Source organism: Nomascus leucogenys, chromosome 2, assembly GCF_006542625.1.
Source record: "Nomascus leucogenys isolate Asia chromosome 2, Asia_NLE_v1, whole genome shotgun sequence".
NCBI classification, from domain to species: domain Eukaryota; kingdom Metazoa; phylum Chordata; class Mammalia; order Primates; family Hylobatidae; genus Nomascus; species Nomascus leucogenys.
This window is the reverse complement of record NC_044382.1, coordinates 27,487,739-27,502,158: the sequence shown is the minus strand read 5'-3', so window position 1 is coordinate 27,502,158 and position 14,420 is coordinate 27,487,739. Positions and strand designations below refer to the sequence as shown.

At 43.6% G+C, this 14,420-nt stretch overlaps 1 protein-coding gene across 1 annotated transcript in view; it reads right to left on the bottom strand.

The window, feature by feature from the left end:
• CCDC69 (coiled-coil domain containing 69) overlaps positions 1–14,420 on the bottom strand; it is a 42,811-nt gene that overhangs the window by 11,329 nt on the left and 17,062 nt on the right. The window contains exons 2-4 of the mRNA XM_003266672.2: positions 12,873–12,948; positions 8,531–8,637; positions 5,952–6,039 (exon numbers count right to left, since the gene is read on the bottom strand). Coding sequence (XP_003266720.2) covers positions 5,952–6,039; positions 8,531–8,637; positions 12,873–12,948 — 271 coding nt within the window. The remainder of the gene's footprint in view (positions 1–5,951; positions 6,040–8,530; positions 8,638–12,872; positions 12,949–14,420) is intronic.

Below are 14,420 nucleotides of genomic sequence, written 5' to 3'. Positions count from 1 at the left end.
AAAAAAGAGAACACACACATGACCAATATCGGGAATGAAATATCACTACAGACACAACAGAAATATGAAATGATATTAAGGAAATATGCTGAACAATCCTATGCATCTAGATTCAGCAACTTACATGAATGTACCAATTCTTCAAAAAAAAAGAATGACCAAAACTCACCCAAGGTGAAGTATATAATCTGAAATTCCTTTAAATATTAAAAAGAAATTGAATTTGTTGTTAAACACTTTGAAAGACATGCCCAAGCACAGATTATTTCATTGAAAAATTCTATTAAACATGTAAAAATGATATAACACCAATTCTATATAATCTCTCCCAGAAAGAGATGAGGGGACATTACTACATGGGGCAAGCTTTATCCTGATACTAAAACCAGATAGTGTAAGAAAACTACAGGCCAATATTCCTCATGAACATAGACACAAGTTAATTTAAATGGGAAAAAGACCTGAACACACATTTGACCAAAGAGGATATGTAGACAGCAAATAAGCACATGAGTCATTATTGAAATGTAAATTAAACCTATGGTGAAGATTACTGCACACCTATTAGAACAGCTAAAATAAAAAACCAGTGACAACAAGTATTGGCATGAAGTAGGAACAGTATAACTCATACATCACAGATGGTAATATAAAATAGTGGTCACTCTGGAAGACAGTTTAGCTGTTTCTCATAAAGCTAAACATACATTTATCATATGACCTAGCCCACTCCTGTGTATTCACCCAAGATAAATGAAAACCTATGTCCACACAAAGCCTGCACACGAATGTTAGAACAGCTCTATTCATAATTGCCTCAAATGTCCTGCAACAGTGAATGAATAAACAATGGAATATAACTCCACAATGAAAATGTATGAATTACTGAGATATGCAACAACTGGAATGAACGTCAAAGGCGTCATGATGCATGAAGGAAGCCAATATAAAAAATCATATTGTATTATTTCATTTATGTAATAGCCTAGAAAAGACAAAGCTACAGAGATGGAGAACAGATCAGTAATTGCCAGGGGTTGGGGGGGAGGAGGATGTGAATACAAGGGTAGTTTGAGACAGCTTTTTGGGGGTGATAAAACTGTTGTGTATCCTGACTGTGGTGATGATTACAAGAATCTATAATGTGGCCGGGCACGGTGGCTCACGCCTGTAATCCCAGTACTTTGGGAGGCCGAGGCGGGTGGATCATGAGGTCAAGAGTTGAAGACCAGCCTGACCAAGATGGTGAAACACTGTCTCTACTAAAAATACAAAAATTAGCTGGGCATAGTGGCACGTGCCTGTAATCCCAGCTACTCGGGAGGCTCAGGCAAAGAATTGCTTGAACCTAGGAGGTGGAGGTTGCAGTGAGCCGAGATTGCGCCACTGCACTCCAGTCTGGGTGACAGAGTGAGCCTCCATCTCAAAACAAAACAAACAAACAAAAAAGAATCTATACATGCATTAGAATTTATGAAAAAGCACACCCCCTCAAAAAGAGTCAGTTTCACTATATGATAATTTAAAAAATAAAAAAAAGACAACAAAGGGTCATCGAATGTGGAAAACCACCACTAGTCTCTCCTGGTTATCTGTGTACCTCTCCCCATACATACAAAATCTCATATATTTCCACCATGCTGTGCTTTCATTCATTCATTATAAACTTATGTAGCACTTAATATGTGCCAAGCAATTTAAAAATAACTATAGAAGAATTCTGACTGATGGGAAGAACTCAAGACAGGCAATCTCTTCTCCCCTGGGTTTTACAGTAGGAAATTCTTCTTAGTAATATATTTGTAACACTAAAAATAATATCAAAGCAATGCTTGGAGAATAAAGTTGTTTTCCCATAAAGTCTTGTGAGGTACAGAAGGTAGATTTTAGAGATAGAGAAACTGAACCGAGATTCAAGGAGGGTGAATGATAGCCCCAGTTCAACAGGGTATGGTCTCATTAAAACACAATTCTTCGGCCGGGCGAGGTGGCTCATGCCTGTAATCCCAGCACTTTAGGAGGCCAAGGCAGGCGGATTATGAGGTCAGGAATTCAGGACCAGCCTGGCCAACATGGTGAAACCCTGTCTCTACTAAAAATACAAAAATTAGCCAGGCTTGGTTGCGGATGCCTGTAATCCCAGCTACTTGGGAGGCTGAGGCAGAAGAATCGCTTGGACCCAGGAGGCGGAGGTTGTTGCAGTGAACCGAGATCATGCCACTGCACTCCAGCCTGGGGGACAGAGCGAGACTCTGTCTCAAAACAAAACAAAACAAAAAAAACAAAACCACGCACACCCACACACCCACACACCCACACCCACAAAACCACAATTCTTCAATTTCCAGGCAAGGACTTTAATTCCATTTCACAATGTTTGCAATAATGTGTGCTAATGTTGCAATATGTTTCAAGATTTTTAAAATCATTCAGACCTCTGTTCTAGTTATTGCATCTGGGTAAATCTAAGGACATAATGTGAAATACGGGCAAAATTATGCAAAAGCTGTTTTGAGATCTAGAGGTCTAGACTCACAAGAAATAAGGAAAGCCATGTACTTTATGGTCTTGCCTTTATAAACATTTTAGTAGCAGCATAATTACTTGGAAACATATTTGATACAATGTTAAATGAAAAGAACAGGATATACACTTCTACATATAAAATAATCACAACCATGTGTTTTGTTGTTTTGTTTTGTTTTGTTTTTTAGATGGAGTCTTGCTCTGTCACCGAGGCTGGAGTACAGTGGTGAGATCTTGGCTCACTGCAACCTCTGCCTCCCGGGTTCAAGCAATTCTCCTGCCTCAGCCTCCTCAGTATCCCGAGTAGCTGGGATTACAGGTGCACACCACCACATCAGGCTAATTTTTTTTTTTTTTTTTTTTAGTAGAGATGGGGTTTCATCATGTTGGCCAGGCTGGTCTAGAACTCCTGACCTTGTGATCCACCCACCTCGGCCTCCCAAAGTGCTGGGATTATAGGCGTGAGCCACCGCACCCAGCCACAGCCATGTTTTAAGAAGATAAATAATTCTGGGGAAAGGTCATGCGAATACTGATAATGAAAGGAAAAATCAGTAAAGCATTTTCAAGGTCAATTTCAGTAACATCAGTAACATACATAACCTTCTCCAAAGAAGACACGCAAGTCACCAAGAAGCACATGAAAAGATGCTCAACAGAATTAGGCATTAGGGAAATGCAAATCACAACCACAATGCGAAACCACTTTACATGCACTAGGATAGCAACAGGTGTTGCAGAAAATAACAAGTGTTGAAAAGGACGTGCCACCATTGGAACTCCTGTGGGTTGCTGATGGGAATATAAAGTGGTACAGCCCCTCTGGAAAACAGTTTGGCAGTTGCTCAAAAAGTTAAGCACAGAATGATCATATGACCTAGCAATTCTCCTGGGTGTACACCCAGGGGGAACTGAAAACAGCTGTTCAAGTAGGTGCTTGTACTAGTGGCACTATTTACAGTGGCTAAATGGTGGAGGCAGCCTAGGTGTCCATCAACTTATGATGAATGGGTAGAGTGTGGTGTGTCTGTGCAATGGCAAATTACCCAGCCATAAAAAGAAACAAAGTGTAGATGCATGCTGCAACACAGATGAGCCCTGGAAACATTCCAAGGTGAAAGAAGTCAGATGTGGGTGATCATATGGGTTATACAATCCCATTTATATGCGTGTCCAGAATGGACAAGGCCATAGAGACAGACAGTGGATTGGTGGTTGCCAGGGGCTAGTGGCAAGATAAGAAGTGACTGCTTAGGCTGGGCACGGTGGCTCATGCCTGTAATCCCAGCACTTTGGGAGGCCGAGGTGGGCAGATCACTTGAGCCCAGGAGTTTGAGACCTGCCTGGGAAACATGGCAAAACCTCATCTCTACAAAAAAATATAAAAATTAGCTGGGCATGGTGGCATGCGCCTGTAGCTACTCAGAAGGCTGAGGAGGGAGAATTGCTTGAGCCCAGGAGGCGGAGGTTGAAGTGAGCCGAGATTGCGCCACTGTACTCCAGCCTGGGCAACAGAGCGAGACCCTGTCTCAAACAAACAAACAAAAAAACAAAAAAACAAAACAAAACAAAACAAACAAACAAAGTGACTGCTCGGTGGGTGGGAGTTTCCTTTTGGAGTGATGGCACTGTGAATGTACTAAATGTCACTAATGGTAAATCTTATGTCTATTTTACCAGAATAAAAAATATATATACATAAACTTTACCACACCAATTCTACTAGGATGTTATTCTAACGCTGAAATCACGAATGTGACAAAGATTTTATAAAACCGGGGTTCATTATGTAAGTATCATTGCTGTTATAAACAATGACAAAAATCTTGAAATTACCTAAATGCCTAACAAAGGGACTCAGTTAAATGAACAAGGGTGCATACTGGAATGCTATGTAGTTACTAAAACTCTTGGTATAGAAGTTTAATGACTTCTACACCAAATTTAATGTTTAATGACATTTATCATTTAATGTTTATGACAGGATGCTAATATAACACAAAGTGAAAAAAATAATTTAATGACAGGATGCTAATGCAACACAAAGTGAAAAAAATAATTTACCTCCCCTCCCCAAAGTGTGTATGTATAGATGTATATTCTATGTATATATACAGAAAAAGAAATGGAAGGAATCTATTTCAAAGGGGTAACAGTGGCTAACTCTGGGTGGAATTATGATTTAAATTTTCTCAATAATAAAATCAGTGCTAAGAATTATTGCTAAGTATCTTGCACTGTTCTAAATTCTATCTCTGTCTATCTATCATTAAATTGTTTAATTCTTACAAACAACCTATTAGGGAGGTAAAGTAACTTCTTCAAGGTTACAGAGCTGGTAAGCAGTGGAGATGAAGTTTAGACCCAGGGACTGGAGCTCTAGAGAATGAGATTGATCTATCTATCTATCTATCTATCTATCTATCTATCTATCTATCTATCATCTATCTTACCAAACTGGAAAGTTTGATTATCTATCTATCTATCTATCTATCTATCCATCCATCCATCTCCCTCCCTCCCTCTTATCTATCTATCATCTATTTATTTTTAATAGTGACAGCATCTTGCTATGTTGCCCAGGTTGGTCTTGAACCCCTGGGCTCATGCAATCTATCTATCTATCTATCTATCTATCTATCTATCTATCTATCTATCTATCATCTATTTATTTATTTTTAATAGTGACAGCATCTTGCTATGTTGCCCAGGTTGGTCTTGAACTCCTGGGCTCAAGCTATCTATCTATCTATCTGTCTGTCTGTCTGTCTGTCTGTCTGTCTATCTATCTATCTATCTATCTATCATCTATTTATTTATTTTTAATAGTGACAGAATCTTGCTATGTTGCCCAGGTTGGTCTTGAACTCCTGGGCTCAAGCAATCTATCCACCTTGGACTCTCAAAGTGCTGGGAATACAGGCGTGAGCCACTATGCCAAGCCAAGAATGAGACATTAACCACTGTGCTGTAAGATCTTTTTGTCTAATCTACAGTTTCCAAATTTTCTATGATGATCACATTTGGTGATATAAGAGGAAAGACAGTTATTTTTCAAAATAATAAATCTAACAATAAATAAGAGCTACCATCATCGTGGGGATGGAATATGTGTATTTAAAAATTCTTCTATTTGTCTGGGTTTTCCAAATTTCCCTTAATAAATATGGATTGCTTTTTAAATGGAAAGAAAAAAATACCTCTCGAATAAGGAAAAAGAAAGCTTGATGCCAGCCTCTTAAATCCATGCCCCAAAGGAAAAGTCCATCACCCCTCTAGGGCCAAGGATCCTGTAGGTTTGAGTCAATTGCTTGTGGATCAGACAGACAGGGAGGGACCAGTGGGAGAGCCCAGGTGAACTCGGCAGGTGGGGCCAGAAGGAAGCACCTCCCACACCTTAGCCAGTGGAACATCTCTACCCTTACCTTGCAGGGCCTCTTCATTCTTTCCTTCCAGGACCCTTTGCTGCTCATCCAGTCTGTCCCGAAGCTCTAGCTCCCTTTCCTTCTCCACCTGGGGGCAGAGAGTCCCGGACAGGACTAAGGTTGAGCAGGATCAGCACAGCATCTCTTATCCCCTCACCTGGGCCTGCGTGGAACTTGGTGACCAGAGTCCTAACCCTTCCTCTGAGGGATGGGAATGCCATGCCCAGAGAGGACACAAGACTTCCAAGACACAGCAAGCGTGGCAGAATTTGCCTTTTTTAGGGTTTAGCAGGGGGTTCCCATATAATTATCTACATGGAAAAGGATGTAGGAGTATTCTAATCCTGATGCTTACTCAAGGCAGGAAGCCTCCCATGGTGTTTCTCTGCTTGTGTAAGGCTTGCTGTTGCAAGCGACCTCCAACTTCTACCATCAGGTCCCAGATCTGCCCTCTGGGGTCACACAGAGCCAGACTGTTCCCTCAACCCAGGCAGCCCCTCAGAGATCTGAGCACAGTGGCCCGTGTTCCCAACATTTCTCTTCTCCAGGCTGAATCCTCCCAGCCCTTCTCATTGTCCCACACTTGAGATGTTTTCCAGTCCCTTTGCCACCTGTAAGGTACAGCTGATGGGGCATATCCTGAGGCAAGGCATGACTTAAAGGGGTTCTAGCCCCAGCATACCACTGAGTTCCTGTCTAATGAGCTCCCTCCGCTGTATAATGAAGGGACTCAACATGACAATACCTGAGGCCCTTACAAGTCTCAAGGTTAAGGAATTCCACAGGTAAGAGTCAGGGCCAAATGACATCACCATGGTAACTCTACCAAAACAAACTAAAGACCGGCAGCTGCATACAGTTAACTTACCTTTCATAAAAGGTGTGTTTCTGAAAAATGCATCTAAGCTAAGACCATTTTAATGTGTGTGGGGGCACTCGTTGCAGGCTTCCACCCAGCGAACACCTGAGGGCAGGGTCTGGACCCGATTTCTCCCTGTACCCCTGGCAGTGCCGAGGCCGTACCCTCCCCACACATAGTAATCTCCCCCAACAAGTCGACTGGGTGAATAAAATCTAGCAGAAAATCTTTTAGTAATAAATAACCATGCAATTTAATAGAGTGATTAGTTTGTAACTACAGAGCCTTTTTTTTTTTTTGAGATGGATTCTTGCTCTGCCACCCAGGGTAGAGTGCAGTGGTGTGATCTCAGCTCACTGCAACCTCTGCCTCCCAGGTTCAAGCGATTCTCCTGCCTCAGCTTCCCAAGTAGCTGGGATTACAGGCATGCGCCACCAGGCTGGGCTAATTTTTGTATTTTTGTGGAGACGGTGGTCTCGCCATGTTGCCCAGGCTGGTCTCAAACTCCTGACATCAGGTGATCTGCCTGCCTTGGCCTCCCAAAGTGCTGGGATTACAGGCGTGCCTGGCCCAGATCCATCTTAAAGAAGTGACTTTAAATTTCAGAATTTTGAATATTTACCCTGAACATATTTCATATTTATAATTTAAACTAAAGAAAATTTAGAGAAAATGTGTGTACACCACCAAATCTTTCTTGCTACTCTACCCACTCCCTCTGGTAAAGGAAGAAATGGAGGCAAAGAGAGGCGAAGGATGAGTGACCAAGTTAGAATGAGGAAAAGGAAATCCTGGGCTGCAGGTTACATTCAGTCATCCCATCATTTTAGTGTCCTTCAATCTAGAATTGTTCCCCAGTCTTTCCTCATGTTTCATGGCCTTGACATTTGACTAATATAGGCTGGAAATTCTGTAGAATGTCCTTCAATGTTCATTTCTGGGTAATTTTAAAGCCTCAGTGTCATCCCTTTCGAGAAGCCTTCTCTGAACCCACAGCCTTGGTTGAGGGTTCTCTTATGTCCTTTCACAGCACTATAAACTTTTCATAGCACTTTTAATTGCAATAAGCATTTCTGTGTAACTGCGTTTAGCATCTGATGTCCCATCTCAGTCAGGATAAGCTAAATTATGCTGCCATAACAAACAATGGCAAAGTCTCAGTGGCTTAAAAGGTTTATTTTGCCCTCACAACCTACCCATTTTGTGTGGCAGGGAGCTCTGCTGCCAGGGATTATCCAGGATTATCCAGGGATAATCATCCAGAGATCAGGCTGATGGAGCGGCCATTACAACAGTCCCGTCACTTAGCTGGACAGAAAGACCTTGAGGGTCTTGAACTGGCAACTAAATGCTTGCCCTAGAAGTGACACTGGTTCTTCTTTCTATAACGCATCAGCCAGAACGAGTTCTGTGGTCCCACCCAACCGTGAGGTGGGCCCAGAAAGGCAATTAATCTAGCAGCATCAACAGCTTTTACTCTTTCCAAATAGACTCTCAGCTTCATGAAAGCAGCTGCCAGCTCTGCTTGTTTTAACCAATGTGCCCAGCACACAGTGCCCTGATAAAAATATGTGTTTAACAGATAAAGGACTCCCTTCTTGGCAAAATGAGTAAGGGACTCTTACAACAGCAACAAAAACCTAAGGTAGGCACTCACTCTGGGATTCACCAAAGTTAGCTGAGCAGGAGAAAGACAGGGGGTGGGGACACCTGGACTTACCTGTTGTGCCCATTTCTTCTTTTCCTCCTCATGTTGCTGGAGAATTCTGGTTATATCCTTCTGGTGCCGCTCAGCCTCCTCTGATGCACAGAGCTGGACAGTTATAGCTAGAGATGAAAAAGCAAAAAAAAAAAAAAAAAAATCTCACAGAGTGGAAGTATAGTCAGAGCTGGCAGAGAGAGTATGGGAAAGGGGGCTAAGGGGTGAGAACGCTGGTCTCTGCCTCAAGAATGATTTCAGGTGGGACCAGTCTCCAGAGACAGCCCCTCGAGTCTCTTTGGATTTGGAGATCCTCTTTCAAGGAATAAGCCAATGGTCTCATTTTGTCCTCTGGTCTCCATGTTCTACCCCATTTTTTAAAAAATTAGTTGCTGGCCAGACACGGTGGCTCACACCTGTAGTCCCAGCACTTTGGGAGGCTGAGGTGGGAGGAGCACTTGAGACCAGGAGTTGGAGACCAGACTAGAAAACACAGTGAGACCCTATCTCTAAAAAAAAAAAAAAAAGAAAAAAAAAGAAAAAAGCTGGGCATGATGGCATGCACCTGCAGTCCCAGCTACTAGGGAGACCAAAGCAGGAGGATGGTTTTGAGCACAGGAGTTCAAGGCTGCAGTAAGCTATGACTGAACCACTGCACTCCAGTCTGGGCAACAGATTTAAAAATTAGTTGTTGATACTTAATAACTGGGAAGCTTTTACTTAATAATTCTGATTTTCAATTTTTCTTGAAGAATCCAAAGAAGAACTGGCAATGTATGCCTTCATGTCAACCAGGGGCTGGAGCCGGAAGCAGCTGCCTCCTCTTTGGCCGGCCAGGATGGGGCTCTGCAGTTGGCTACAGTCTTCACCTCCTGCTATTATTAAAAATGTATACAAAGGGCCACATGTCATTTGCTTCACCTGCTGGGTCCCAAGAGCATCTGAGTTTGTGGCCCCTCACCTTTAGTGTCTCCTCAGCTGGTAGTAGAGGGTGCTACTCGAGAGCAGGAAGGAAACACAACCAGGAAGTCTAGCCCCTGCTTAGGGAAACTCCAAAACAGGCCCTGCCAATGCCATGCTGAGTCTATCAGATGCTAGGTATGACCTAAGGCAGTAGCCATCCTCTCTGTGCCTCAGTTACCTAATACATGGGATCAGGATAATTATGGCACCTACCACATGAGTGAGGCTGAGATGATTAAATCAGGAAACAATGGCAATAAAAATAATAAAAGCAGGATAGGAGGACTGAGAGCTTACCATGCCTGCAACATGTCCAGCACAGTTCCAAGTGCCTCAGAGGGATGACTCACCTGCTCCTCACAGCTACCCAATAGTCGTGAGTAATATTATTACACCCATCCTACAGACGAGGAAGTTGAGGCTCAGAGTTGTTCAACTTGTTCAAGGTCACCCAGTTCAAAATTAAGGGAGCAGGGATATGAACCTACACAATCTGTTTCCATGGCAAATACTCCTAACTACCACCTTATCCTGCTTGCTTGTGCACAAAAGGAAATGTAGGCCAGGCGCGGTGGCTCACACCTGTTACCCCAGCACTATGGGAGGCCAAGGTGAGTGGATCACTTGAGCCCAGGAGTTCGAGACCAGCCTGGACAGCATGGTGAAACCCCGTCTCTACTAAAAATACAAAAAATCCTAGCTACTCGGGAGGCTGAGGCAGGAGAATCGCTTGAACCTGGGAGGTGGAGGTTGAGATGGTACCACTGCATTCCAGCCTGGGCCACAGAGACTCCGTCTCAAAAAACAAAAAAACTTGGTGCAGGCCAATTGCAGAGGCTCACGCCTGTAATCCTAGCACTTTGGGAGGCCAAGGAGGCTGGATTGCTTGAGCCTAGGAGCTTGAGACCAGCCTGGGCAACATGGTGAGACCCCATCTCTATCTAAAAAAAAAAAAGAAAGAAAGAAATACAGTGCCAGGCACTTTGGAAGTGCTCAATAAATATTCCTTATTATTCATGAAATGTTCTCTAAATGTTTGTCAGTGCTCATGACAAGCATTAGAGCCTAATACTAGTGTTGTTGGCATTATTAATGTTAGCATTATTATTAGAAAATTCCATAAGCAAGGTCTGGCAATGGAGATGGAAGAAATGTGAGGATGAGGATGATCCCAATGCTGGTCAGTCCCGTCAGGATAGGAGAAGTGAGCTGGTGCCCGAGTCCCAGAGGCCATAAGCAGATAGACAGACGTCAGGTGATGGCAACAGTTAAGATCAGAGAACCTTGAATTCTCACAATTCATTTGGCTCAAATTTTGGTCCACAAGATTAGTACCAGATTGACCACAACTGGAGAGAAGCTTATTAGAAATCTCTCTCTCTCTCTCTCTGCCCGGTGCGGTGGCTCACGTCTGTAATCTCAGCACTTTGGGATGCCGAGGTGAGTGGATCACTTGAGGTCAGGAGTTCAAGACCAGCCTGGCCATGGTGAAGCCCCGTCTCTACCAAAAATCCAAAAAAATTTAGCTGAGCATGGTGGCAGGCGCCTGTAATCCCAGCTACTCGGGAGGCTGAGGCAGGAGAATCACTTGAACCTGGGAGGCGGAGGTTGCAGTGAGCCGAGATCCTGCCACTGCACTCCAGCCGGGCAACGAGAGTGAAACTCCGTCTTGAAAAAATAAAAATATAAAATAAAAATAAACATATATATTTAGTATATATATATTTATATAATATAAATATATTTATATTTTTCTTCAGAAAATATGGCTCTGTAGCCAACTGCCGAGCCCCATCCTGGCTGGCCAAAGAGGAGGCAGCTGCTTCCGGCTCCAGCCCCTGGTTGACATGAAGGCATACATTGCCAGTTCTTCTTTGGATTCTTCAAGAAAAATTGGAAATCAGAATTAGTAAGTAAAAGCTTCAGCCCAGAGAGTGGGCTGCATAATATGCAGCAGCTTCTTCAGCCCATTCTCTGATATTTTTATTTAGTTGGTCTGTGGTAGGTCCCTAGAATCTGCATCTTTGAAATTCTCCAGGTAATTTTTCTTTTTTTGAGACAGGGTCTTGCTCTGTTGCCCAGGTTGGTGGGCAGTGCTGTGATCACAGCTCACTGCAGCCTCAACCCCCCTGGCTCAGGTGATCCTCCCACCTCAGTTTCCCAAGTAGCTGGGACTACAGGCACACCACCACGCCCCGCTAATTTTGTGTGTGTGTATTTTTGGTAGAGACGGGGTTTCACCATGTTGCCCAGTCTGATCTTGAACTCTTGGGCTCAAGCATTCCATCCACCTTGGCCTCCCAAAGTGCTGGGATTATAGACAAGAACCATCGCACCTGGCCTGGATAATTCTTATATACAATCAGATTGGATTTTGTGGTCCAATTACTTATGCAGTACTTGAACTTCACCTACAATATTCCCAACAGCCTCTAGGCTGTAACTAAATACCTTCAGAGATAGGGAGCTCCTCCTATTACCAGGTAGCTCTGATGGTTTTAAATCAACAACCACACAAAAAATTCTTTGAGATTGAGCTGAATTCTGCCTGCATGTTCCTGCTACCCTGAGATCTTAATACTGACCTCTGTATCACACTAAGCAAGGCTCATCTTTCTGCTCCATTAGGGCACCTCAGACACGTGGAGAAAATTGTTGTTTTATGGCAACCTATTTTTTTTTCTGGATGTAGTAATTTTTATTTTCATACAGTGCAAATTTCAAAGAAAAGAAAACAAAATAAAATAAATATTATTGCACTGTATTTAGCTCTACTCATTTGAAAAAGAAAATTAGATATTCAAGTTAGAAGGTTCCCAGATGATCCATTACAAATTAAAATGGATTTTAACTTATTTTATATATAAATATTTTTTCTTTTTCAACTTTTGTTTAGATTTAGGGGTACACATGCAGATTCGTTACCTGGGTATATTGGGTGATGCTGAGTTTTGGGATACAAACGATCCTGTCACCCAGGTACTAAGCATAGTAGCCAACAGTTTTTCAACCCTTGCTCCCATCCCTCCCTCCCTCCCTATGGCGACACCTTCTTTCCAGATGAACATTCTCTGTCCCTTTAACTGTTCCTTATAGGACATGTTTTCCAGATTCTTCACCAGTCTGATCTTGTTCCGTTGTACTCCCTCCAATTTTTTTCTGGATCCCTCTAAAAATGTACTTTCCAGAAACATATATAGCACTCTAGGTGTGGTATCAACAGCCTAGAATAGGGAAGCACAGGTCAGGACTATTACCTCCCTGATTTTAGACACGATATTCCTATTAAGGTAACCTATCTAAGATCTCATGATATATTTCAGTACCTATATCATCTGTTGATTATAAGGTAGGAACCTCATAGATGGCAGTTGGGGCCTTTGTGGGGCTGGCTACTCACCTGTGTCCTCATTGAGGGGACCTAATTCCTGGGGCTCTGGTCTGGGTGGCTGTTCTGGTTCTGGTTCTTGGCGCTTCTGGAAGAAATGAGACAACAGTGAGGCGTGGGTAGAGGGTGGGAGGTCAATGCGAGGACGGGCTGCAACAGTGGGACTCTTCCAAAGGCAAGGCAGGACCTTCAGTCACACCAGACCCTGCCCCACACCTGCGCATTAGGCTGCTTCGCAGCCCCAGGCAGCAGACCCTCTACCAGGGGAGGGGCCCCAGAACAGGACTTCTCATCCCCATCAGGGAAACCCTCAGGGGAGTTTGACACTGCTTGACCTGTCCCTAGATCCTTGCAGTCTGGCTCCTGCTGCCATCCCTGGGGGCCTCTCAGACCACCTCTTTCTTCTCCCAGGATCTGGCCAGACCTGCTATTACCCTCACTCCAGCTATGCACTTGAGGTGCCCTAAAAACCTCCCGACCCACAATTCAGGGATGACTTTTGTTTGGAGAAAACTCAAACCATTTTTCCTCTGTTCTCACACCACAACAGAAGAAGACTTCCGTGTGTGTGGGAGGGGCTCTCCCCATCAGTGCTGCAGTGGACATCAGCTGGGTGTCCTCTAATTCAATTCTGACACTATCTACCTGGAGATAGTGTCACAAGTCTGGGCCTCCAGAACTTTTGACAGATGGGCTTCAAGTTGAGGTTTCCTTGACCTCTTTGGGTTTGATTAATTTGCTGGAGTGGCTCACAGAACTTGGGAAAACACTTACTTACAATGACTGGTTTATTATAAAGGATAGTACAAAGGATGCAGATGATGAGCTGCATAGGACAAGGTATGGGAGAAAGCAAGGGAGCTTCCATGCCCTCCTTGGGGGCCACCATCCAGGAACCTCCATGTGTTCAGCTATGCGGAAGCTCTCCAAACCCAATCCTCTCGGGTTTTTCATGGAGGCTTCATTATGTAGGCGTGCTTGATTAAACTATTGACAATTGGTGATCAATTCGACATTCTAGTCCCTCTCCCCTCCCCAGAGGTTGTCGGGTGGGGCTGAAAGTCCCAAACCTCTAAGAGGAATAACTAATACAAAAGGGCTTTCTGCATCACAAAGCAGTGTCAGTGGCTCCCAGATTTCATAAATGAGTAATTGGTTAAAAATTTAATTAACTAATCAATGTACTTACTTTGAGACCGAGTCTTGCTCTGTCGCCCAGGCTGGAGTGCAGTGGTGTGATCTCAGCTCACTGCAACCTCCGCCTCTCAGCCTGAGGTACAGTGGCACAACCTCGGTTCACTGTAATCTCCGCCTCCTGGGTTCAAGTGATTCTGCTGCCTCAGCCTCCTGAGTAGCTGGGACTACAGGTGCGTGCCACCATGCCCGGCTAATTTCTTGTATTTTTAGTAGAGATGGGGTTTCACTGTGTTAGCCAGGATGGTCTCGATCTCCTGACCTTGTGATCTACCCGCCTCAGCCTCCCAAAGTGCTGGGATTACAGGTGTGAGCCACCACACTCGACCTTTTTTCTTTTTGAGACAGAGTCTTGCTCTGTTGCCC